The sequence below is a fragment of the Pseudophryne corroboree genome, chromosome 8 (genome assembly GCF_028390025.1).
Source record: "Pseudophryne corroboree isolate aPseCor3 chromosome 8, aPseCor3.hap2, whole genome shotgun sequence".
Taxonomy (NCBI): domain Eukaryota; kingdom Metazoa; phylum Chordata; class Amphibia; order Anura; family Myobatrachidae; genus Pseudophryne; species Pseudophryne corroboree.
In genome coordinates, this window is record NC_086451.1 from 18281118 (window position 1) to 18307207 (window position 26090).

The 26090-nt window shown below is 49.6% G+C and overlaps 1 protein-coding gene across 6 annotated transcripts in view; it reads right to left on the reverse strand.

The window, feature by feature from the left end:
* TTLL11 (tubulin tyrosine ligase like 11) overlaps window positions 1–26090 on the reverse strand; it is a 604411-nt gene that overhangs the window by 467059 nt on the left and 111262 nt on the right. For all 6 annotated transcript variants that reach the window (XR_010182918.1, XR_010182917.1, XM_063935976.1 and 3 more), the window contains one exon: window positions 4955–5050. Coding sequence is in view for 4 of the 6 variants with exons in the window: in XM_063935976.1 (XP_063792046.1) it covers window positions 4955–5050 (96 nt within the window). In the remaining 2 variants the exon portion in view is untranslated. The remainder of the gene's footprint in view (window positions 1–4954; window positions 5051–26090) is intronic.

The following is a 26090-nucleotide window of genomic DNA, read 5'->3' on the forward strand; positions in this document are numbered from 1 at the left end:
TACAGCTGGAGAAAGTGTACAGGTCCTGAAGTACAGCTGGAGTAAATGTACAGGTCCTGCAGTACAGGTGGAGTAAATGTACAGGTCCTGCAGTACAGCTGGAGTAAATGTACAGGTCCTGCAGTACAGCTGGAGTAAATGTACGGGTCCTGCAGTACAGCTGGAGTAAATGTACGGGTCCTGCAGTACAGCTGGAGTAAATGTGCGGGTCCTGCAGTACAGCTGGAGTAAATGTGCGGGTCCTGCAGTACAGCTGGAGTAAATGTACGGGTCCTGCAGTACAGCTGGAGTAAATGTGCGGGTCCTGCAGTACAGCTGGAGTAAATGTACAGGTCCTGCAGTATAGCTGGAGTAAATGTACAGGTCCTGCAGTACAGCTAGAGTAAATGTACAGATCCTGCAGTACAGCTGGAGTAAATGTACCGACCCTGCAGTACAGCTGGAGTAAATGTACCGACCCTGCAGTACAGCTGGAGTAAATGTACCGGTCCTGCAGTACAGCTGGAGTAAATGTACCGGTCCTGCAGTACAGCTGGAGTAAATGTACCGGTCCTGCAGTACAGCTGGAGTAAATGTACCTGTCCTGCAGTACAGCTGGAGTAAATGTACCTGTCCTGCAGTACAGCTGGAGTAAATGTACAGGTCCTGCAGTACAGCTGGAGTAAATGTCCAGGTCCTGCAGTACAGCTAGAGTAAATGTACATGTTCTGCAGTACAGCTGGAGTAAATGTACAGGTCCTGCAGTACAGCTGGAGTAAATGTACAGGTCCTGCAGTACAGCTGGAGTAAATGTGCGGGTCCTGCAGTACAGCTGGAGTAAATGTCCAGGTCCTGCAGTACAGCTGGAGTAAATGTACAGGTCCTGCAGTACAGCTAGAGTAAATGTACAGATCCTGCAGTACAGCTGGAGTAAATGTACCGACCCTGCAGTACAGCTGGAGTAAATGTACCGACCCTGCAGTACAGCTGGAGTAAATGTACCGACCCTGCAGTACAGCTGGAGTAAATGTACAGGTCCTGTAGTACAGCTGGAGTAAATGTACCGGTCCTGCAGTACAGCTGGAGTAAATGTACAGGTCCTGCAGTACAGCTGGAGTAAATGTACAGGTCCTGCAGTACAGCTGGAGTAAATGTACCGGTCCTGCAGTATAGCTGGAGCAAATGTCCAGGTCCTGCAGTACAGCTGGAGTAAATGTACAGGTCCTGCAGTACAGCTGGAGTAAATGTACCTGTCCTGCAGTACAGCTGGAGTAAATGTACAGGTCCTGCAGTATAGCTGGAGTAAATGTACAGGTCCTGCAGTACAGCTGGAGTAAATGTACAGCTCCTGCAGTACAGCTGGAGTAAATGTACAGGTCCTGCAGTACAGCTGGAGTAAATGTACAGGTCCTGCAGTACAGCTGGAGCAAATGTCCAGGTCCTGCAGTACAGCTGGAGTAAATGTACAGGTCCTGCAGTACAGCTGGAGTAAATGTACAGGTCCTGCAGTACAGCTGGAGTAAATGTACAGCTCCTGCAGTACAGCTGGAGTAAATGTACAGGTCCTGCAGTACAGCTGGAGTAAATGTACAGGTCCTGCAGTACAGCTGGAGTAAATGTACATGTTCTGCAGTACAGCTGGAGTAAATGTACAGGTCCTGCAGTACAGCTGGAGTAAATGTACCTGTCCTGCAGTACAGCTGGAGTAAATGTCCAGGTCCTGCCGTACAGCTGGAGTAAATGTACAGGTCATGCAGTACAGCTGGAGTAAATGTACCTGTCCTGCAGTACAGCTGGAGTAAATGTACCTGTCCTGCAGTACAGCTGGAGTAAATGTACAGGTCCTGTAGTACAGTGGGAGTAAATGTACAGGTCCTGCAGTACAGCTGGAGTAAATGTACATGTTCTGCAGTACAGCTGGAGTAAATGTACAGGTCCTGCAGTACAGCTGGAGTAAATGTACAGGTTCTGCAGTACAGCTTGAGTAAATGTACAGGTCCTGCAGTACAGCTGGAGCAAATGTACAGGTGCTGCAGTACAGCTTGAGTAAGTGTACAGGTCCTGCAGTACAGCTGGAGTAAATGTACAGGTCCTGCAGTACAGCTGGAGTAAATGTACAGGTCCTGCAGTACAGCTGGAGTAAATGTACAGGTCCTGTAGTACAGCTGGAGTAAATGTACAGGTCCTGCAGTACAGCTGGAGTAAATGTACATGATCTGCAGTACAGCTGGAGTAAATGTACAGGTCCTGCAGTACAGCTGGAGTAAATGTACAGGTTCTGCAGTACAGCTTGAGTAAATGTACATGTTCTGCAGTACAGCTGGAGTAAATGTACAGGTCCTGCAGTACAGCTGGAGTAAATGTACAGGTCCTGCAGTACAGCTGGAGTAAGTGTACAGGTCCTGCAGTACAGCTGGAGTAAATGTACAGGTTCTGCAGTACAGCTGGAGTAAATGTACAGGTTCTGCAGTACAGCTGGAGTAAATGTACCTGTCCTGCAGTAAAGCTGGAGTAAGTGTACAGGTCCTGCAGTACAGCTGGAGTAAATGGCTGACTACACTGTAAAATCATCACTACACATAATACTATGGGGAAAAAGTGGTGGCCAAAAGATGGCATAGTACCTTACATTTTTCAAAACATAGACAAGCGGGAGTTGTATGAGCTGAAATAGTCTGTGCTGCTGTTATCATTGTAATACAGTGATTGGCTACAGGTTGATCTTCTACCTTCACACTGAACTTCAGCATGGTATTAGATGGCGATGGGTGAAAGAAAGACGGTATTAGATAGAGATGGGTGGAAGAAAGTCGGTAATAGATGGAGATGGTTGGAAGGAAGACGGTAATTGATGGAGATGGGTGGAAGGAAGACGGTAATAGATGGAGATGGGTGGAAGGAAGATGGTAATAAATAGATGGGAGATGGGTGGATGGAAGACGGTAATAGATGGAGATGGATGGTAAGAAGATGGTAATAGATGGAGATGGTTGGAAGGAAGACGGTAATTGATGGAGATGGGTGGAAGGAAGACGGTAATAGATGGAGATGGTTGGAAGGAAGACGGTACTTGATGGAGATGGGTGGAAGGAAGACGGTAATAGATGGAGATGGGTGGAAGGAAGACGGTAATAGATGGAGATGGTTGGAAGGAAGACGGTATTAGATGGAGATGGGTGGAAGAAAGTCGGTAATAGATGGAGATGGTTGGAAGGAAGACGGTATTAGATGGAGATGGGTGGAAGAAAGTCGGTAATAGATGGAGATGGTTGGAAGGAAGACAGTAATTGATGGAGATGGGTGGAAGGAAGACGGTAATAGATGGAGATGGGTGGAAGGAAGATGGTAATAAATAGATGGGAGATGGGTGGATGGAAGACGGTAATAGATGGAGATGGGTGGAAGGAAGACGGTAATAGATGGAGATGGGTGGAAGGAAGATGGTAATAAATAGATGGGAGATGGGTGGATGGAAGACGGTAATAGATGGAGATGGGTGGAAGGAAGACGGTACTTGATGGAGATGGGTGGAAGGAAGACGGTATTAGATGGAGATGGGTGGAAGAAAGTCGGTAATAGATGGAGATGGTTGGAAGGAAGACAGTAATTGATGGAGATGGGTGGAAGGAAGAGGGTAATAGATGGAGATGGGTGGAAGGAAGATGGTAATAAATAGATGGGAGATGGGTGGATGGAAGACGGTAATAGATGGAGATGGGTGGAAGGAAGACCGTACTAGATGGAGATGGGTGGATGGAAGACGGTAATAAATGGAGATGGACAGAAGGAAGATGGTAATAGATGTAAATGTTTGGAAGGAAGACGGTAATAGATGGAGATGGGTGGTAAGAAGACGGTAATAGATAGCTGGAGATGGGTGGAGGGAAGACCGTACTAGATGGAGATGAGTGGATGGAAGACGGTAATAAATAGAGATGGATAGAAGGAAGATGGTAATAGATGGAGATGGTTGGAAGGAAGACGGTAATAGATGGAGATGGGTGGATGGAAGACAGTAAAAGATGGAGATGGGTGCAAGGAAGACGATAATAGATAGCTGGAGATGGGTGGAGGGAAGATGGTAATAGATGGAGATGGATGGTAAGAAGACGGTAATAGGTGGAGATGGGTGGATGGAAGACGGTAATAGATGGAGATGGATGGAAGGTAATTGGTAATAAAAAGATGGAGATGGGTGTAAGGAAGATGGTAATAGATGGAGATGGGTGGATGGAAGACGGTAATAGATGGAGATGGTTGGAAGGAAGACGGTAATAGATGGAGATGGTTGGAAGGAAGATGGTGACAGATGGGGATAGAAGGAAGGAAGATGGTGACAGATGGAGATGGGTGGAAGGAATATGGTTATAGATAGAGATGGGTGGAAGGAAGATGGTGACAGATGGGGATAGAAGGAAGGAAGATGGTGACAGATGGGGATAGAAGGAAGGAAGATGGTGACAGATGGGGATAGAAGGAAGGAATATGGTGATAGAAGGAGATGGGTGGAAGGCAGATGGTGATAGATTGATGTAGATGGGTGGAAATAAGATGGTAATAGATGGAGATGGGATGATGGAAGGCATAATAGATGGCAGATATGAAGAAGGAAGACGGTGATAGAGATAGGTGGAAGGAAGATGGTGATAGAGATGGGTGGAAGGAAGATGGTGATAGAGATGGGTGGAAGGTAGATGGTAATAGATGGAGATGGGTGTAAGGTAGATGGTAATAGACTGCGATAGGACTAAGGATGAAGTAATAGGTGGAGATGGGTGTTAGGTAGATGGTAATAGATGGAGATGGGTGGAAGGTAGATGGTAATAGACTGCGATAGGACTAAGGATGAAGTAATAGGTGGAGATGGGTGTAAGGTAGATGGTAATAGATGGAGATGGGTGTAAGGAAGACTGTAGTAGATAGAAAGAGAATATAACACCATGCAATTGCTTTGTGCACGCATCACTATTCTCACCTCTTGCTCATGCTCTATCTTCATGCTGGGATTTGCATTCACTTCTAATAGCACTGGCTTCAGGTTTTTCATGAGCAGGATGTCAAACCCTAAAATCTTTGAGCAATAGAGGATAAAAAAAGCATGAAGACAAAGAAAAACCTTGTGTACAGTCACGCATTGGTCAGGACGACACGCTTAATGTTTACTGCACAGGAGACTGAAAGCAAACTGAATTCATGGGCAATACTTTGTTTTACGGTCATTAAAGTATTCAGAATGTTAACTATAGCCAAAAGTCTGCTGCGAGAAGCTGTTACAGGAGGTGGCAGCATCATAATGACTGGCCACAGGCACCGCAGTGACAGAGCAGATTAGATTTCATACCAGCCAGCACTATAGCAGATGAGAAGCTACGCAGAGAGGAGACTTTCTACAGACTGATGGTGAAAACCTCTTCAATCTCAAATGACTCCGAGAGCAGCAACAAACACCTCTCTCCCGGGACTGTGGGTCTCATCCACACCTGTGTGTCTTTCCTTTCTGGGCCACATTTCTGTGCCTTCACTTAACACATACACACATTCCCGGCCTGATTCAAGAGCACAGAAAATGTGGACGGTCGTGGCAGCCAGATTTACTACGTACCGGCTTCAGGTGTATAGTGTCAGAAACACGAGTCCCTCTATTATATGCATTCCTCAGTATAGAAAGGAAATCTGGCAACGTGCCCATGACATTCCCACAAAACAGGTGTCTGGCGTGCTTTTCAAGTTGGCTTCACCAATGGCAGACAGAGCCAGCCGCACGCAGACTCTCCGTTGGTGCAGCTATAGTTTTGCAAAAAATTGGTAAATGCGTCCAAATTTGTACTTGTGTCGGACTTACGACCGGTGTATATATATATATATATATATATATATATATATATATATGTAAATAAGCCCCAAAGGTTCCTTGATACAGGCCCTGAGTGTTTAGGCATTTAGGGCAAACTATAAAACCCAGGCCTAAATGTACCCAATTCTTTGTGATTACAATACACAATAAACAACAATTTTGTAAGGGAAAATGAATACAAAAGACAATGGGGCCGATGTATTGAGTCTGGAGAAGTGATAAACCAGTGATAAGTGCAAGGTGATAATGCACCAGCCAATCAGCTCCAATATGTAAATTAACAGTTAGGAGCTGATTGGCTTTTGCGTTTATCACCTTGCACTTATCACTGGTTTATCGCTTCCTTATGCCGTCTCCAGGTTTAATACATCTGCCCCAATTTCTGTTTGGAACAAGAGAAATCCTTATTTGACATTTTAAAGTTACACTATGGGTTATATAAAGCTGGCGAGTATATCTCAAGGGAGAATCAGCAGCGTTATAAATAATTTGAAGTAAACCGGGTTAGAAGGAACAGGAGACAAGATGTAAATCTGGGGGTTAAACAGCGGCTGTGTTATCACAAATAGAATAAGAAGTCATATTGTTGCTACATCACCTTTATGTTGTACATCTGAATAATGAGTTTTGTTGGGTAAATGCTGATAGAGAGGACACAAACATTGTGCCAGCGCTCTGTAACAAGCTAATGCACGCCCGTGATGGATTGTCACTCCAGCTAGGGCAGCAGAACGCCGCGTCTATTACTTACTGTGCCGACAGGGAAGGTCATAACTGTGCACTCAGAGCATGCCTGGCAGGGAGGGGCAGAGTGACAGACTTGGCTGGTATATCATACACAGGGTACTGGCATGGCAGAGTGATAGACTGGGCTGGTATATCATACACAGGGTACTGGCATGGCAGAGTGATAGACTGGGCTGGTATATCATACACAGGGTACTGGCATGGCAGAGCGATGGACTGGGCTGGGATATCATACACAGGGTACTGGCATGGCAGAGCGATGGACTGGGCTGGTATATCATACACAGGGTACTGGCAGAGTGATAGACTGGGCTGGTATATCATACACAGGGTACTGGCATGGCAGAGTGATAGACTGGGCTGGTATATCATACACAGGGTACTGGCATGACAGAGTGATAGACTGGGCTGGTATATCATACACAGGGTACTGGCATGGCAGAGTGATAGACTGGGCTGGTATATCATACACAGGGTACTGGCATGACAGAGTGATAGACTGGGCTGGTATATCACACACAGGGTACTGGCATGGCAGAGCGATGGACTGGGCTGGTATATCCTACACAGGGTACTGGCATGACAGAGTGATAGACTGGGCTGGTATATCATACACAGGGTAATGGCATGACAGAGTGATAGACTGGGCTGGGATATCATACACAGGGTACTGGCATGGCAGAGTGATAGACTGGGCTGGGATATCTTACACAGGGTACTGGCATGGCAGAGCAATGGACTGGGCTGGTATATCATACACAGGGTACTGGCATGACAGAGTGATAAACTGGGCTGGTATATCCTACACAGGGTACTGGCATGGCAGAGTGATAGACTGGGCTGGTATATCACACAGGGTACTGGCATGGCAGAGCGATGGACTGGGCTGGGATATCATACACAGGGTACTGGCATGACAGAGTGATAGACTGGGCTGGTATATCATACACAGGGTAATGGCATGACAGAGTGATAGACTGGGCTGGGATATCATACACAGGGTACTGGCATGGCAGAGTGATAGACTGGGCTGGGATATCATACACAGGGTACTGGCATGGAAGAGCGATGGACTGGGCTGGTATATCATACACAGGGTACTGGCAAGACAGAGTGATAGACTGGGCTGGTATATCCTACACAGGGTACTGGCATGGCAGAGTGATAGACTGGGCTGGCATATCATACACAGGGTACGGGCATGGCAGAGTGATAGACTGGGCTGGTATATCATACACAGGGTACTGGCATGGCAGAGCGATGGACGGGGCTGGTATATCATAGACAGGGTACTGGCATGGCAGAGTGATAGACTGGGCTGGGATATCCTACACAGGGTACTGGCATGGCAGAGTGATAGACTGGGCTGGTATATCCTACACAGGGTACTGGCATGGCAGAGTGATAGACTGGGCTGGTATATCATACACAGGGTACTGGCATGACAGAGTGATAGACTGGGCTGGTATATCCTACACAGGGTACTGGCATGGCAGAGTGATAGACTGGGCTGGTATATCACACACAGGGTACTGGCATGGCAGAGCGATGGATGGGGCTGGTATATCACACACAGGGTACTGGCATGGCAGAGCGATGGACTGGGCTGGGATATCATACACAGGGTACTGGCATGGCAGAGTGATAGACTGGGCTGGTATATCCTACACAGGGTACTGGCATGGCAGAGTGATAGACTGGGCTGGGATATCATACACAGGGTACTGGCATGACAGAGTGATAGACTGGGCTGGTATATCCTACACAGGGTACTGGCATGGCAGATTGATAGACTGGGCTGGTATATCATACACAGGGTACTGGCATGGCAGAGTGATAGACTGGGCTGGTATTTCATACACAGGGTACTGGCATGACAGAGTGATAGACTGGGCTGGTATATCATACACAGGGTACTGGCATGGCAGAGTGATAGACTGGGCTGGTATATCATACACAGGGAACTGGCATGGCAGAGTGATAGACTGGGCTGGTATATCATACACAGGGTACTGGCATGACAGAGTGATAGACTGGGCTGGTATATCATACACAGGGTACTGGCATGACAGAGTGATAGACTGGGCTGGTATATCATACACAGGGTAATGGCATGACAGAGTGATAGACTGGGCTGGGATATCCTACACAGGGTACTGGCATGGCAGAGTGATAGACTGGGCTGGGATATCATACACAGGGTACTGGCATGGCAGAGCGATGGACTGGGCTGGTATATCATACACAGGGTACTGGCATGACAGAGTGATAGACTGGGCTGGTATATCCTACACAGGGTACTGGCACGGCAGAGCGATGGACTGGGCTGGGATATCATACACAGGGTACTGGCATGATAGAGTGATAGACTGGGCTGGTATATCATACACAGGGTAATGGCATGACAGTGATAGACTGGGCTGGGATATCCTACACAGGGTACTGGCATGGCAGAGTGATAGACTGGGCTGGGATATCATACACAGGGTACTGGCATGGCAGAGCGATGGACTGGGCTGGTATATCATACACAGGGTACTGGCATGACAGAGTGATAGACTGGGCTGGTATATCCTACACAGGGTACTGGCATGGCAGAGTGATAGACTGGGCTGGTATATCACACAAAGGGTACTGGCATGGCAGAGCGATGGACTGGGCTGGTATATCATACACAGGGTACTGGCATGGCAGAGCGATGGACTTGGCTGGTATATCATACACAGGGTACTGGCCTGAAAGAGTGATAGACTGGGCTGGTATATCCTACACAGGGTACTGGCATGGCAGAGTGATAGACTGGGCTGGTATATCATACACAGGGTACTGGCATGGCAGAGCGATGGACTTGGCTGGTATATCATACACAGGGTACTGGCATGAAAGAGTGATAGACTGGGCTGGTATATCCTACACAGGGTACTGGCATGGCAGAGTGATAGACTGGGCTGGTATATTATACACAGGGTACTGGCATGGCAGAGTGATAGACTGGGCTGGTATATCATACACAGGGAACTGGCATGGCAGAGTGATAGACTGGGCTGGTATATCATACACAGGGTAATGGCATGACAGAGTGATAGACTGGGCTGGGATATCATACACAGGGTACTGGCATGGCAGAGCGATGGACGGGGCTGGGATATCATACACAGGGTACTGGCATGACAGAGTGATAGACTGGGCTGGTATATCATACACAGGGTAATGGCATGACAGAGTGATAGACTGGGCTGGTATATCCTACACAGGGTACTGGCATGGCAGAGTGATAGACTGGGCTGGTATATCACACACAGGGTACTGGCATGGCAGAGCGATGGACGGGGCTGGGATATCATACACAGGGTACTGGCATGACAGAGCGATGGACTGGGCTGGTATATCATACACAGGGTACTGGCAGAGTGATAGACTGGGCTGGTATATCATACACAGGGTACTGGCATGGCAGAGTGATAGACTGGGCTGGTATATCATACACAGGGTACTGGCATGACAGAGTGATACTCTGGGCTGGTATATCATACACAGGGTAATGGCATGACAGAGTGATAGACTGGGCTGGTATATCATACACAGGGTACTGGCATGGCAGAGTGATAGACTGGGCTGGTATATCATACACAGGGTACTGGCATGGCAGAGCGATGGACTGGGCTGGGATATCATACACAGGGTACTGGCATGGCAGAGCGATGGACTGGGCTGGTATATCATACACAGGGTACTGGCAGAGTGATAGACTGGGCTGGTATATCATACACAGGGTACTGGCATGGCAGAGTGATAGACTGGGCTGGTATATCATACACAGGGTACTGGCATGACAGAGTGATAGACTGGGCTGGTATATCATACACAGGGTACTGGCATGGCAGAGTGATAGACTGGGCTGGTATATCATACACAGGGTACTGGCATGACAGAGTGATAGACTGGGCTGGTATATCACACACAGGGTACTGGCATGGCAGAGCGATGGACTGGGCTGGTATATCCTACACAGGGTACTGGCATGACAGAGTGATAGACTGGGCTGGTATATCATACACAGGGAACTGGCATGGCAGAGTGATAGACTGGGCTGGTATATCATACACAGGGTACTGGCATGACAGAGTGATAGACTGGGCTGGTATATCATACACAGGGTACTGGCATGACAGAGTGATAGACTGGGCTGGTATATCATACACAGGGTAATGGCATGACAGAGTGATAGACTGGGCTGGGATATCCTACACAGGGTACTGGCATGGCAGAGTGATAGACTGGGCTGGGATATCATACACAGGGTACTGGCATGGCAGAGCGATGGACTGGGCTGGTATATCATACACAGGGTACTGGCATGACAGAGTGATAGACTGGGCTGGTATATCCTACACAGGGTACTGGCACGGCAGAGCGATGGACTGGGCTGGGATATCATACACAGGGTACTGGCATGATAGAGTGATAGACTGGGCTGGTATATCATACACAGGGTAATGGCATGACAGTGATAGACTGGGCTGGGATATCCTACACAGGGTACTGGCATGGCAGAGTGATAGACTGGGCTGGGATATCATACACAGGGTACTGGCATGGCAGAGTGATAGACTGGGCTGGGATATCTTACACAGGGTACTGGCATGGCAGAGCAATGGACTGGGCTGGTATATCATACACAGGGTACTGGCATGACAGAGTGATAAACTGGGCTGGTATATCCTACACAGGGTACTGGCATGGCAGAGTGATAGACTGGGCTGGTATATCACACACAGGGTACTGGCATGGCAGAGCGATGGACTGGGCTGGGATATCATACACAGGGTACTGGCATGACAGAGTGATAGACTGGGCTGGTATATCATACACAGGGTAATGGCATGACAGAGTGATAGACTGGGCTGGGATATCATACACAGGGTACTGGCATGGCAGAGTGATAGACTGGGCTGGGATATCATACACAGGGTACTGGCATGGAAGAGCGATGGACTGGGCTGGTATATCATACACAGGGTACTGGCAAGACAGAGTGATAGACTGGGCTGGTATATCCTACACAGGGTACTGGCATGGCAGAGTGATAGACTGGGCTGGTATATCATACACAGGGTACTGGCATGACAGAGTGATAGACTGGGCTGGCATATCATACACAGGGTACGGGCATGGCAGAGTGATAGACTGGGCTGGTATATCATACACAGGGTACTGGCATGGCAGAGCGATGGACGGGGCTGGTATATCATACACAGGGTACTGGCATGGCAGAGTGATAGACTGGGCTGGGATATCCTACACAGGGTACTGGCATGGCAGAGTGATAGACTGGGCTGGTATATCCTACACAGGGTACTGGCATGGCAGAGTGATAGACTGGGCTGGTATATCATACACAGGGTACTGGCATGACAGAGTGATAGACTGGGCTGGTATATCCTACACAGGGTACTGGCATGGCAGAGTGATAGACTGGGCTGGTATATCACACACAGGGTACTGGCATGGCAGAGCGATGGATGGGGCTGGTATATCACACACAGGGTACTGGCATGGCAGAGCGATGGACTGGGCTGGGATATCATACACAGGGTACTGGCATGGCAGAGTGATAGACTGGGCTGGTATATCCTACACAGGGTACTGGCATGGCAGAGTGATAGACTGGGCTGGGATATCATACACAGGGTACTGGCATGACAGAGTGATAGACTGGGCTGGTATATCCTACACAGGGTACTGGCATGGCAGAGTGATAGACTGGGCTGGTATATCATACACAGGGTACTGGCATGACAGAGTGATAGACTGGGCTGGTATATCATACACAGGGTAATGGCATGACAGAGTGATAGACTGGGCTGGGATATCATACACAGGGTACTGGCATGGCAGAGTGATAGACTGGGCTGGGATATCATACACAGGGTACTGGCATGGCAGAGCGATGGACTGGGCTGGTATATCATACACAGGGTACTGGCAATGACAGAGTGATAGACTGGGCTGCTATATCCTACACAGGGTACTGGCACGGCAGAGCGATGGACTGGGCTGGGATATCATACACAGGGTACTGGCATGATAGAGTGATAGACTGGGCTGGTATATCATACACAGGGTAATGGCATGACAGTGATAGACTGGGCTGGGATATCCTACACAGGGTACTGGCATGGCAGAGTGATAGACTGGGCTGGGATATCATACACAGGGTACTGGCATGGCAGAGCGATGGACTGGGCTGGTATATCATACACAGGGTACTGGCATGACAGAGTGATAGACTGGGCTGGTATATCCTACACAGGGTACTGGCATGGCAGAGTGATAGACTGGGCTGGTATATCACACAAAGGGTACTGGCATGGCAGAGCGATGGACTGGGCTGGTATATCATACACAGGGTACTGGCATGGCAGAGCGATGGACTTGGCTGGTATATCATACACAGGGTACTGGCCTGAAAGAGTGATAGACTGGGCTGGTATATCCTACACAGGGTACTGGCATGGCAGAGTGATAGACTGGGCTGGTATATCATACACAGGGTACTGGCATGGCAGAGCGATGGACTTGGCTGGTATATCATACACAGGGTACTGGCATGAAAGAGTGATAGACTGGGCTGGTATATCCTACACAGGGTACTGGCATGGCAGAGTGATAGACTGGGCTGGTATATTATACACAGGGTACTGGCATGGCAGAGTGATAGACTGGGCTGGTATATCATACACAGGGTACTGGCATGGCAGAGTGATAGACTGGGCTGGTATATCATACACAGGGTAATGGCATGACAGAGTGATAGACTGGGCTGGGATATCATACACAGGGTACTGGCATGGCAGAGCGATGGACGGGGCTGGGATATCATACACAGGGTACTGGCATGACAGAGTGATAGACTGGGCTGGTATATCATACACAGGGTAATGGCATGACAGAGTGATAGACTGGGCTGGTATATCCTACACAGGGTACTGGCATGGCAGAGTGATAGACTGGGCTGGTATATCACACACAGGGTACTGGCATGGCAGAGCGATGGACGGGGCTGGGATATCATACACAGGGTACTGGCATGACAGAGCGATGGACTGGGCTGGTATATCATACACAGGGTACTGGCAGAGTGATAGACTGGGCTGGTATATCATACACAGGGTACTGGCATGGCAGAGTGATAGACTGGGCTGGTATATCATACACAGGGTACTGGCATGACAGAGTGATACTCTGGGCTGGTATATCATACACAGGGTAATGGCATGACAGAGTGATAGACTGGGCTGGTATATCATACACAGGGTACTGGCATGGCAGAGTGATAGACTGGGCTGGTATATCATACACAGGGTACTGGCATGGCAGAGCGATGAACTGGGCTGGGATATCATACACAGGGTACTGGCATGGCAGAGCGATGGACTGGGCTGGTATATCATACACAGGGTACTGGCAGAGTGATAGACTGGGCTGGTATATCATACACAGGGTACTGGCATGGCAGAGTGATAGACTGGGCTGGTATATCATACACAGGGTACTGGCATGACAGAGTGATAGACTGGGCTGGTATATCATACACAGGGTACTGGCATGGCAGAGTGATAGACTGGGCTGGTATATCATACACAGGGTACTGGCATGACAGAGTGATAGACTGGGCTGGTATATCACACACAGGGTACTGGCATGGCAGAGCGATGGACTGGGCTGGTATATCCTACACAGGGTACTGGCATGACAGAGTGATAGACTGGGCTGGTATATCATACACAGGGTAATGGCATGACAGAGTGATAGACTGGGCTGGGATATCATACACAGGGTACTGGCATGGCAGAGTGATAGACTGGGCTGGGATATCTTACACAGGGTACTGGCATGGCAGAGCAATGGACTGGGCTGGTATATCATACACAGGGTACTGGCATGACAGAGTGATAAACTGGGCTGGTATATCCTACACAGGGTACTGGCATGGCAGAGTGATAGACTGGGCTGGTATATCACACACAGGGTACTGGCATGGCAGAGCGATGGACTGGGCTGGGATATCATACACAGGGTACTGGCATGACAGAGTGATAGACTGGGCTGGTATATCATACACAGGGTAATGGCATGACAGAGTGATAGACTGGGCTGGGATATCATACACAGGGTACTGGCATGGCAGAGTGATAGACTGGGCTGGGATATCATACACAGGGTACTGGCATGGAAGAGCGATGGACTGGGCTGGTATATCATACACAGGGTACTGGCAAGACAGAGTGATAGACTGGGCTGGTATATCCTACACAGGGTACTGGCATGGCAGAGTGATAGACTGGGCTGGTATATCATACACAGGGTACTGGCATGACAGAGTGATAGACTGGGCTGGCATATCATACACAGGGTACGGGCATGGCAGAGTGATAGACTGGGCTGGTATATCATACACAGGGTACTGGCATGGCAGAGCGATGGACGGGGCTGGTATATCATACACAGGGTACTGGCATGGCAGAGTGATAGACTGGGCTGGGATATCCTACACAGGGTACTGGCATGGCAGAGTGATAGACTGGGCTGGTATATCCTACACAGGGTACTGGCATGGCAGAGTGATAGACTGGGCTGGTATATCATACACAGGGTACCGGCATGACAGAGTGATAGACTGGGCTGGTATATCCTACACAGGGTACTGGCATGGCAGAGTGATAGACTGGGCTGGTATATCACACACAGGGTACTGGCATGGCAGAGCGATGGATGGGGCTGGTATATCACACACAGGGTACTGGCATGGCAGAGCGATGGACTGGGCTGGGATATCATACACAGGGTACTGGCATGGCAGAGTGATAGACTGGGCTGGTATATCCTACACAGGGTACTGGCATGGCAGAGTGATAGACTGGGCTGGGATATCATACACAGGGTACTGGCATGACAGAGTGATAGACTGGGCTGGTATATCCTACACAGGGTACTGGCATGGCAGAGTGATAGACTGGGCTGGTATATCATACACAGGGTACTGGCATGGCAGAGTGATAGACTGGGCTGGTATTTCATACACAGGGTACTGGCATGACAGAGTGATAGACTGGGCTGGTATATCATACACAGGGTAATGGCATGACAGAGTGATAGACTGGGCTGGGATATCATACACAGGGTACTGGCATGGCAGAGTGATAGACTGGGCTGGGATATCTTACACAGGGTACTGGCATGGCAGAGCAATGGACTGGGCTGGTATATCATACACAGGGTACTGGCATGACAGAGTGATAAACTGGGCTGGTATATCCTACACAGGGTACTGGCATGGCAGAGTGATAGACTGGGCTGGTATATCACACACAGGGTACTGGCATGGCAGAGCGATGGACTGGGCTGGGATATCATACACAGGGTACTGGCATGACAGAGTGATAGACTGGGCTGGTATATCATACACAGGGTAATGGCATGACAGAGTGATAGACTGGGCTGGGATATCATACACAGGGTACTGGCATGGCAGAGTGATAGACTGGGCTGGGATATCATACACAGGGTACTGGCATGGAAGAGCGATGGACTGGGCTGGTATATCATACACAGGGTACTGGAAAGACAGAGTGATAGACTGGGCTGGTATATCCTACACAGGGTACTGGCATGGCAGAGTGATAGACTGGGCTGGTATATCATACACAGGGTACTGGCATGACAGAGTGATAGACTGGGCTGGCATATCATACACAGGGTACGGGCATGGCAGAGTGATAGACTGGGCTGGTATATCATACACAGGGTACTGGCATGGCTGAGCGATGGACGGGGCTGGTATATCATACACAGGGTACTGGCATGGCAGAGTGATAGACTGGGCTGGGATATCCTACACAGGGTACTGGCATGGCAGAGTGATAGACTGGGCTGGTATATCCTACACAGGGTACTGGCATGGCAGAGTGATAGACTGGGCTGGTATATCATACACAGGGTACTGGCATGACAGAGTGATAGACTGGGCTGGTATATCATACACAGGGTACTGGCATGGCAGAGTGATAGACTGGGCTGGTATATCACACACAGGGTACTGGCATGGCAGAGCGATGGATGGGGCTGGTATATCACACACAGGGTACTGGCATGGCAGAGCGATGGACTGGGCTGGGATATCATACACAGGGTACTGGCATGGCAGAGTGATAGACTGGGCTGGTATATCCTACACAGGGTACTGGCATGGCAGAGTGATAGACTGGGCTGGGATATCATACACAGGGTACTGGCATGACAGAGTGATAGACTGGGCTGGTATATCCTACACAGGGTACTGGCATGGCAGAGTGATAGACTGGGCTGGTATATCATACACAGGGTACTGGCATGGCAGAGTGATAGACTGGGCTGGTATTTCATACACAGGGTACTGGCATGACAGAGTGATAGACTGGGCTGGTATATCATACACAGGGTACTGGCATGGCAGAGTGATAGACTGGGCTGGTATATCATACACAGGGAACTGGCATGGCAGAGTGATAGACTGGGCTGGTATATCATACACAGGGTACTGGCATGACAGAGTGATAGACTGGGCTGGTATATCATACACAGGGTACTGGCATGACAGAGTGATAGACTGGGCTGGTATATCATACACAGGGTAATGGCATGACAGAGTGATAGACTGGGCTGGGATATCATACACAGGGTACTGGCATGGCAGAGTGATAGACTGGGCTGGGATATCATACACAGGGTACTGGCATGGCAGAGCGATGGACTGGGCTGGTATATCATACACAGGGTACTGGCATGACAGAGTGATAGACTGGGCTGGTATATCCTACACAGGGTACTGGCACGGCAGAGCGATGGACTGGGCAGGGATATCATACACAGGGTACTGGCATGACAGAGTGATAGACTGGGCTGGTATATCATACACAGGGTAATGGCATGACAGTGATAGACTGGGCTGGGAAAACCTACACAGGGTACTGGCATGGCAGAGTGATAGACTGGGCTGGGATATCATAGGGCTGGGATATCATACACAGGGTACTGGCATGGCAGAGCGATGGACTGGGCTGGTATATCATACACAGGGTACTGGCATGACAGAGTGATAGACTGGGCTGGTATATCCTACACAGGGTACTGGCATGGCAGAGTGATAGACTGGGCTGGTATATCACACAAAGGGTACTGGCATGGCAGAGCGATGGACTGGGCTGGTATATCATACACAGGGTACTGGCATGGCAGAGCGATGGACTTGGCTGGTATATCATACACAGGGTACTGGCCTGAAAGAGTGATAGACTGGGCTGGTATATCCTACACAGGGTACTGGCATGGCAGAGTGATAGACTGGGCTGGTATATCATACACAGGGTACTGGCATGGCAGAGCGATGGACTTGGCTGGTATATCATACACAGGGTACTGGCATGAAAGAGTGATAGACTGGGCTGGTATATCCTACACAGGGTACTGGCATGGCAGAGTGATAGACTGGGCTGGTATATTATACACAGGGTACTGGCATGGCAGAGTGATAGACTGGGCTGGTATATCATACACAGGGTACTGGCATGGCAGAGTGATAGACTGGGCTGGTATATCATACACAGGGTAATGGCATGACAGAGTGATAGACTGGGCTGGGATATCATACACAGGGTACTGGCATGGCAGAGCGATGGACGGGGCTGGGATATCATACACAGGGTACTGGCATGACAGAGTGATAGACTGGGCTGGTATATCATACACAGGGTAATGGCATGACAGAGTGATAGACTGGGCTGGTATATCCTACACAGGGTACTGGCATGGCAGAGTGATAGACTGGGCTGGTATATCACACACAGGGTACTGGCATGGCAGAGCGATGGACGGGGCTGGGATATCATACACAGGGTACTGGCATGACAGAGTGATAGACTGGGATGGTATATCATACACAGGGTAATGGCATGACAGAGTTTTAGACTGGGCTGGGATATCATACACAGGGTACTGGCATGGCAGAGTGATAGACTGGGCTGGGATATCATACACAGGGTACTGGCATGGCAGAGCGATGGACTGGGCTGGTATATCATACACAGGGTACTGGCATGGCAGAGTGATAGACTGGGCTGGTATATCATACACAGGGTACTGGCATGGCAGAGCGATGGACTGGGCTGGGATATCATACACAGGGTACTGGCATGGCAGAGCGATGGACTGGGCTGGTATATCATACACAGGGTACTGGCAGAGTGATAGACTGGGCTGGTATATCATACACAGGGTACTGGCATGGCAGAGTGATAGACTGGGCTGGTATATCATACACAGGGTACTGGCATGACAGAGTGATAGACTGGGCTGGTATATCATACACAGGGTACTGGCATGGCAGAGTGATAGACTGGGCTGGTATATCATACACAGGGTACTGGCATGACAGAGTGATAGACTGGGCTGGTATATCACACACAGGGTACTGGCATGGCAGAGCGATGGACTGGGCTGGTATATCCTACACAGGGTACTGGCATGACAGAGTGATAGACTGGGCTGGTATATCATACACAGGGTAATGGCATGACAGAGTGATAGACTGGGCTGGGATATCATACACAGGGTACTGGCATGGCAGAGTGATAGACTGGGCTGGGATATCTTACACAGGGTACTGGCATGGCAGAGCAATGGACTGGGCTGGTATATCCTACACAGGGTACTGGCATGGCAGAGTGATAGACTGGGCTGGTATATCATACACAGGGTACTGGCATGACAGAGTGATAGACTGGGCTGGCATATCATACACAGGGTACGGGCATGGCAGAGTGATAGACTGGGCTGGTATATCATACACAGGGTACTGGCATGGCAGAGCGATGGACGGGGCTGGTATATCATACACAGGGTACTGGCATGGCAGAGTGATAGACTGGGCTGGGATATCCTACACAGGGTACTGGCATGGCAGAGTGATAGACTGGGCTGGTATATCCTACACAGGGTACTGGCATGGCAGAGTGATAGACTGGGCTGGTATATCATACACAGGGTACTGGCATGACAGAGTGATAGACTGGGCTGGTATATCCTACACAGGGTACTGGCATGGCAGAGTGATAGACTGGGCTGGTATATCACACACAGGGTACTGGCATGGCAGAGCGATGGATGGGGCTGGTATATCACACACAGGGTACTGGCATGGCAGAGCGATGGACTGGGCTGGGATATCATACACAGGGTACTGGCATGGCAGAGTGATAGACTGGGCTGGTATATCCTACACAGGGTACTGGCATGGCAGAGTGATAGACTGGGCTGGGATATCATACACAGGGTACTGGCATGACAGAGTGATAGACTGGGCTGGTATATCCTACACAGGGTACTGGCATGGCAGAGTGATAGACTGGGCTGGTATATCATACACAGGGTACTGGCATGGCAGAGTGATAGACTGGGCTGGTATTTCATACACAGGGTACTGGCATGACAGAGTGATAGACTGGGCTGGTATATCATACACAGGGTACTGGCATGGCAGAGTGATAGACTGGGCTGGTATATCATACACAGGGAACTGGCATGGCAGAGTGATAGACTGGGCTGGTATATCATACACAGGGTACTGGCATGACAGAGTGATAGACTGGGCTGGTATATCATACACAGGGTACTGGCATGACAGAGTGATAGACTGGGCTGGTATATCATACACAGGGTAATGGCATGACAGTGATAGACTGGGCTGGGATATCCTACACAGGGTACTGGCATGGCAGAGTGATAGACTGGGCTGGGATATCATACACAGGGTACTGGCATGGCAGAGCGTTGGACTGGGCTGGTATATCATACACAGGGTACTGGCATGACAGAGTGATAGACTGGGCTGGTATATCCTACACAGGGTACTGGCATGGCAGAGTGATAGACTGGGCTGGTATATCACACAAAGGGTACTGGCATGGCAGAGCGATGGACTGGGCTGGTATATCATACACAGGGTACTGGCATGGCAGAGCGATGGACTTGGCTGGTATATCATACACAGGGTACTGGCCTGAAAGAGTGATAGACTGGGCTGGTATATCCTACACAGGGTACTGGCATGGCAGAGTGATAGACTGGGCTGGTATATCATACACAGGGTACTGGCATGGCAGAGCGATGGACTTGGCTGGTATATCATACACAGGGTACTGGCATGAAAGAGTGATAGACTGGGCTGGTATATCCTACACAGGGTACTGGCATGGCAGAGTGATAGACTGGGCTGGTATATTATACACAGGGTAGTGGCATGGCAGAGTGATAGACTGGGCTGGTATATCATACACAGGGTACTGGCATGGCAGAGTGATAGACTGGGCTGGTATATCATACACAGGGTAATGGCATGACAGAGTGATAGACTGGGCTGGGATATCATACACAGGGTACTGGCATGGCAGAGCGATGGACGGGGCTGGGATATCATACACAGGGTACTGGCATGACAGAGTGATAGACTGGGCTGGTATATCATACACAGGGTAATGGCAAGACAGAGTGATAGACTGGGCTGGTATATCCTACACAGGGTACTGGCATGGCAGAGTGATAGACTGGGCTGGTATATCACACACAGGGTACTGGCATGGCAGAGCGATGGACGGGGCTGGGATATCATACACAGGGTACTGGCATGACAGAGTGATAGACTGGGATGGTATATCATACACAGGGTAATGGCATGACAGAGTTTTAGACTGGGCTGGGATATCATACACAGGGTACTGGCATGGCAGAGTGATAGACTGGGCTGGGATATCATACACAGGGTACTGGCATGGCAGAGCGATGGACTGGGCTGGTATATCATACACAGGGTACTGGCATGGCAGAGTGATAGACTGGGCTGGTATATCATACACAGGGTACTGGCATGGCAGAGCGATGGACTGGGCTGGGATATCATACACAGGGTACTGGCATGGCAGAGCGATGGACTGGGCTGGTATATCATACACAGGGTACTGGCAGAGTGATAGACTGGGCTGGTATATCATACACAGGGTACTGGCATGGCAGAGTGATAGACTGGGCTGGTATATCATACACAGGGTACTGGCATGACAGAGTGATAGACTGGGCTGGTATATCATACACAGGGTACTGGCATGGCAGAGTGATAGACTGGGCTGGTATATCATACACAGGGTACTGGCATGACAGAGTGATAGACTGGGCTGGTATATCACACACAGGGTACTGGCATGGCAGAGCGATGGACTGGGCTGGTATATCCTACACAGGGTACTGGCATGACAGAGTGACAGACTGGGCTGGTATATCATACACAGGGTAATGGCATGACAGAGTGATAGACTGGGCTGGGATATCATACACAGGGTACTGGCATGGCAGAGTGATAGACTGGGCTGGGATATCTTACACAGGGTACTGGCATGGCAGAGCAATGGACTGGGCTGGTATATCATACACAGGGTACTGGCATGACAGAGTGATAAACTGGGCTGGTATATCCTACACAGGGTACTGGCATGGCAGAGTGATAGACTGGGCTGGTATATCACACACAGGGTACTGGCATGGCAGAGCGATGGACTGGGCTGGGATATCATACACAGGGTACTGGCATGACAGAGTGATAGACTGGGCTGGTATATCATACACAGGGTACTGGCAAGACAGAGTGATAGACTGGGCTGGTATATCCTACACAGGGTACTGGCATGGCAGAGTGATAGACTGGGCTGGTATATCATACACAGGGTACTACATTACAGAGTGATAGACTGGGCTGGCATATCATACACAGGGTACGGGCATGGCAGAGTTATAGACTGGGCTGGTATATCATACACAGGGTACTGGCATGGCAGAGCGATGGACGGGGCTGGTATATCATACACAGGGTACTGGCATGGCAGAGTGATAGACTGGGCTGGGATATCCTACACAGGGTACTGGCATGGCAGAGTGATAGACTGGGCTGGTATATCCTACACAGGGTACTGGCATGGCAGAGTGATAGACTGGGCTGGTATATCATACACAGGGTACTGGCATGACAGAGTGATAGACTGGGCTGGTATATCCTACACAGGGTACTGGCATGGCAGAGTGATAGACTGGGCTGGTATATCACACACAGGGTACTGGCATGGCAGAGCGATTGATGGGGCTGGTATATCACACACAGGGTACTGGCATGGCAGAGCGATGGACTGGGCTGGGATATCAAACACAGGGTACTGGCATGGCAGAGTGATAGACTGGGCTGGTATATCCTACACAGGGTACTGGCATGGCAGAGTGATAGACTGGGCTGGGATATCATACACAGGGTACTGGCATGGCAGAGTGATAGACTGGGCTGGTATTTCATACACAGGGTACTGGCATGACAGAGTGATAGACTGGGCTGGTATATCATACACAGGGTACTGGCATGGCAGAGTGATAGACTGGGCTGGTATATCATACACAGGGAACTGGCATGGCAGAGTGATAGACTGGGCTGGTATATCATACACAGGGTACTGGCATGACAGAGTGATAGACTGGGCTGGTATATCATACACAGGGTACTGGCATGACAGAGTGATAGACTGGGCTGGTATATCATACACAGGGTAATGGCATGACAGAGTGATAGACTGGGCTGGGATATCATACACAGGGTACTGGCATGGCAGAGTGATAGACTGGGCTGGGATATCATACACAGGGTACTGGCATGGCAGAGCGATGGACTGGGCTGGTATATCATACACAGGGTACTGGCATGACAGAGTGATAGACTGGGCTGGTATATACTACACAGGGTACTGGCACGGCAGAGCGATGGACTGGGCTGGGATATCATACACAGGGTACTGGCATGACAGAGTGATAGACTGGGCTGGTATATCATACACAGGGTAATGGCATGACAGTGATAGACTGGGCTGGGATATCCTACACAGGGTACTGGCATGGCAGAGTGATAGACTGGGCTGGGATATCATAGGGCTGGGATATCATACACAGGGTACTGGCATGGCAGAGCGAAGGACTGGGCTGGTATATCATACACAGGGTACTGGCATGACAGAGTGATAGACTGGGTTGGTATATCCTACACAGGGTACTGGCATGGCAGAGTGATAGACTGGGCTGGTATATCACACAAAGGGTACTGGCATGGCAGAGCGATGGACTGGGCTGGTATATCATACACAGGGTACTGGCATGGCAGAGCGATGGACTTGGCTGGTATATCATACACAGGGTACTGGCCTGAAAGAGTGATAGACTGGGCTGGTATATCCTACACAGGGTACTGGCATGGCAGAGTGATAGACTGGGCTGGTATATCATACATAGGGTACTGGCATGGCAGAGCGATGGACTTGGCTGGTATATCATACACAGGGTACTGGCATGAAAGAGTGATAGACTGGGCTGGTATATCCTACACAGGGTACTGGCATGGCAGAGTGATAGACTGGGCTGGTATATTATACACAGGGTACTGGCATGGCAGAGTGATAGACTGGGCTGGTATATCATACACAGGGTACTGGCATGGCAGAGTGATAGACTGGGCTGGTATATCATACACAGGGTAATGGCATGACAGAGTGATAGACTGGGCTGGGATATCATACACAGGGTACTGGCATGGCAGAGTGATAGACTGGGCTGGGATATCATACACAGGGTACTGGCATGACAGAGTGATAGACTGGGCTGGTATATCATACACAGGGTAATGGCATGACAGAGTGATAGACTGGTCTGGTATATCCTACACAGGGTACTGGCATGGCAGAGTGATAGACTGGGCTGGTATATCACACACAGGGTACTGGCATGGCAGAGCGATGGACGGGGCTGGGATATCATACACAGGGTACTGGCATGACAGAGTGATAGACTGGGATGGTATATCATACACAGGGTAATGGCATGACAGAGTGATAGACTGGGCTGGGATATCATACACAGGGTACTGGCATGGCAGAGTGATAGACTGGGCTGGGATATCATACACAGGGTACTGGCATGGCAGAGCGATGGACTGGGCTGGTATATCATACACAGGGTACTGGCATGGCAGAGTGATAGACTGGGCTGGTATATCCTACACAGGGTACTGGCATGGCAGAGTGATAGACTGGGCTGGTATATCACACACAGGGTACTGGAATGGCAGAGCGATGGACTGGGCTGGGATATCATACACAGGGTACTGGCATGGCAGAGCGATGGACTTGGCTGGTATATCATACACAGGGTACTGGCCTGACAGAGTGATAGACTGGGCTGGTATATCCTACACAGGGTACTGGCATGGCAGAGTGATAGACTGGGCTGGTATATCACACAAAGGGTACTGGCATGGCAGAGCGATGGACTGGGCTGGTATATCATACACAGGGTACTGGCATGGCAGAGCGATGGACTTGGCTGGTATATCATACACAGGGTACTGGCCTGAAAGAGTGATAGACTGGGCTGGTATATCCTACACAGGGTACTGGCATGGCAGAGTGATAGACTGGGCTGGTATATCATACATAGGGTACTGGCATGGCAGAGCGATGGACTTGGCTGGTATATCATACACAGGGTACTGGCATGAAAGAGTGATAGACTGGGCTGGTATATCCTACACAGGGTACTGGCATGGCAGAGTGATAGACTGGGCTGGTATATTATACACAGGGTACTGGCATGGCAGAGTGATAGACTGGGCTGGTATATCATACACAGGGTACTGGCATGGCAGAGTGATAGACTGGGCTGGTATATCATACACAGGGTAATGGCATGACAGAGTGATAGACTGGGCTGGGATATCATACACAGGGTACTGGCATGGCAGAGTGATAGACTGGGCTGGGATATCATACACAGGGTACTGGCATGACAGAGTGATAGACTGGGCTGGTATATCATACACAGGGTAATGGCATGACAGAGTGATAGACTGGTCTGGTATATCCTACACAGGGTACTGGCATGGCAGAGTGATAGACTGGGCTGGTATATCACACACAGGGTACTGGCATGGCAGAGCGATGGACGGGGCTGGGATATCATACACAGGGTACTGGCATGACAGAGTGATAGACTGGGATGGTATATCATACACAGGGTAATGGCATGACAGAGTGATAGACTGGGCTGGGATATCATACACAGGGTACTGGCATGGCAGAGTGATAGACTGGGCTGGGATATCATACACAGGGTACTGGCATGGCAGAGCGATGGACTGGGCTGGTATATCATACACAGGGTACTGGCATGGCAGAGTGATAGACTGGGCTGGTATATCCTACACAGGGTACTGGCATGGCAGAGTGATAGACTGGGCTGGTATATCACACACAGGGTACTGGAATGGCAGAGCGATGGACTGGGCTGGGATATCATACACAGGGTACTGGCATGGCAGAGCGATGGACTTGGCTGGTATATC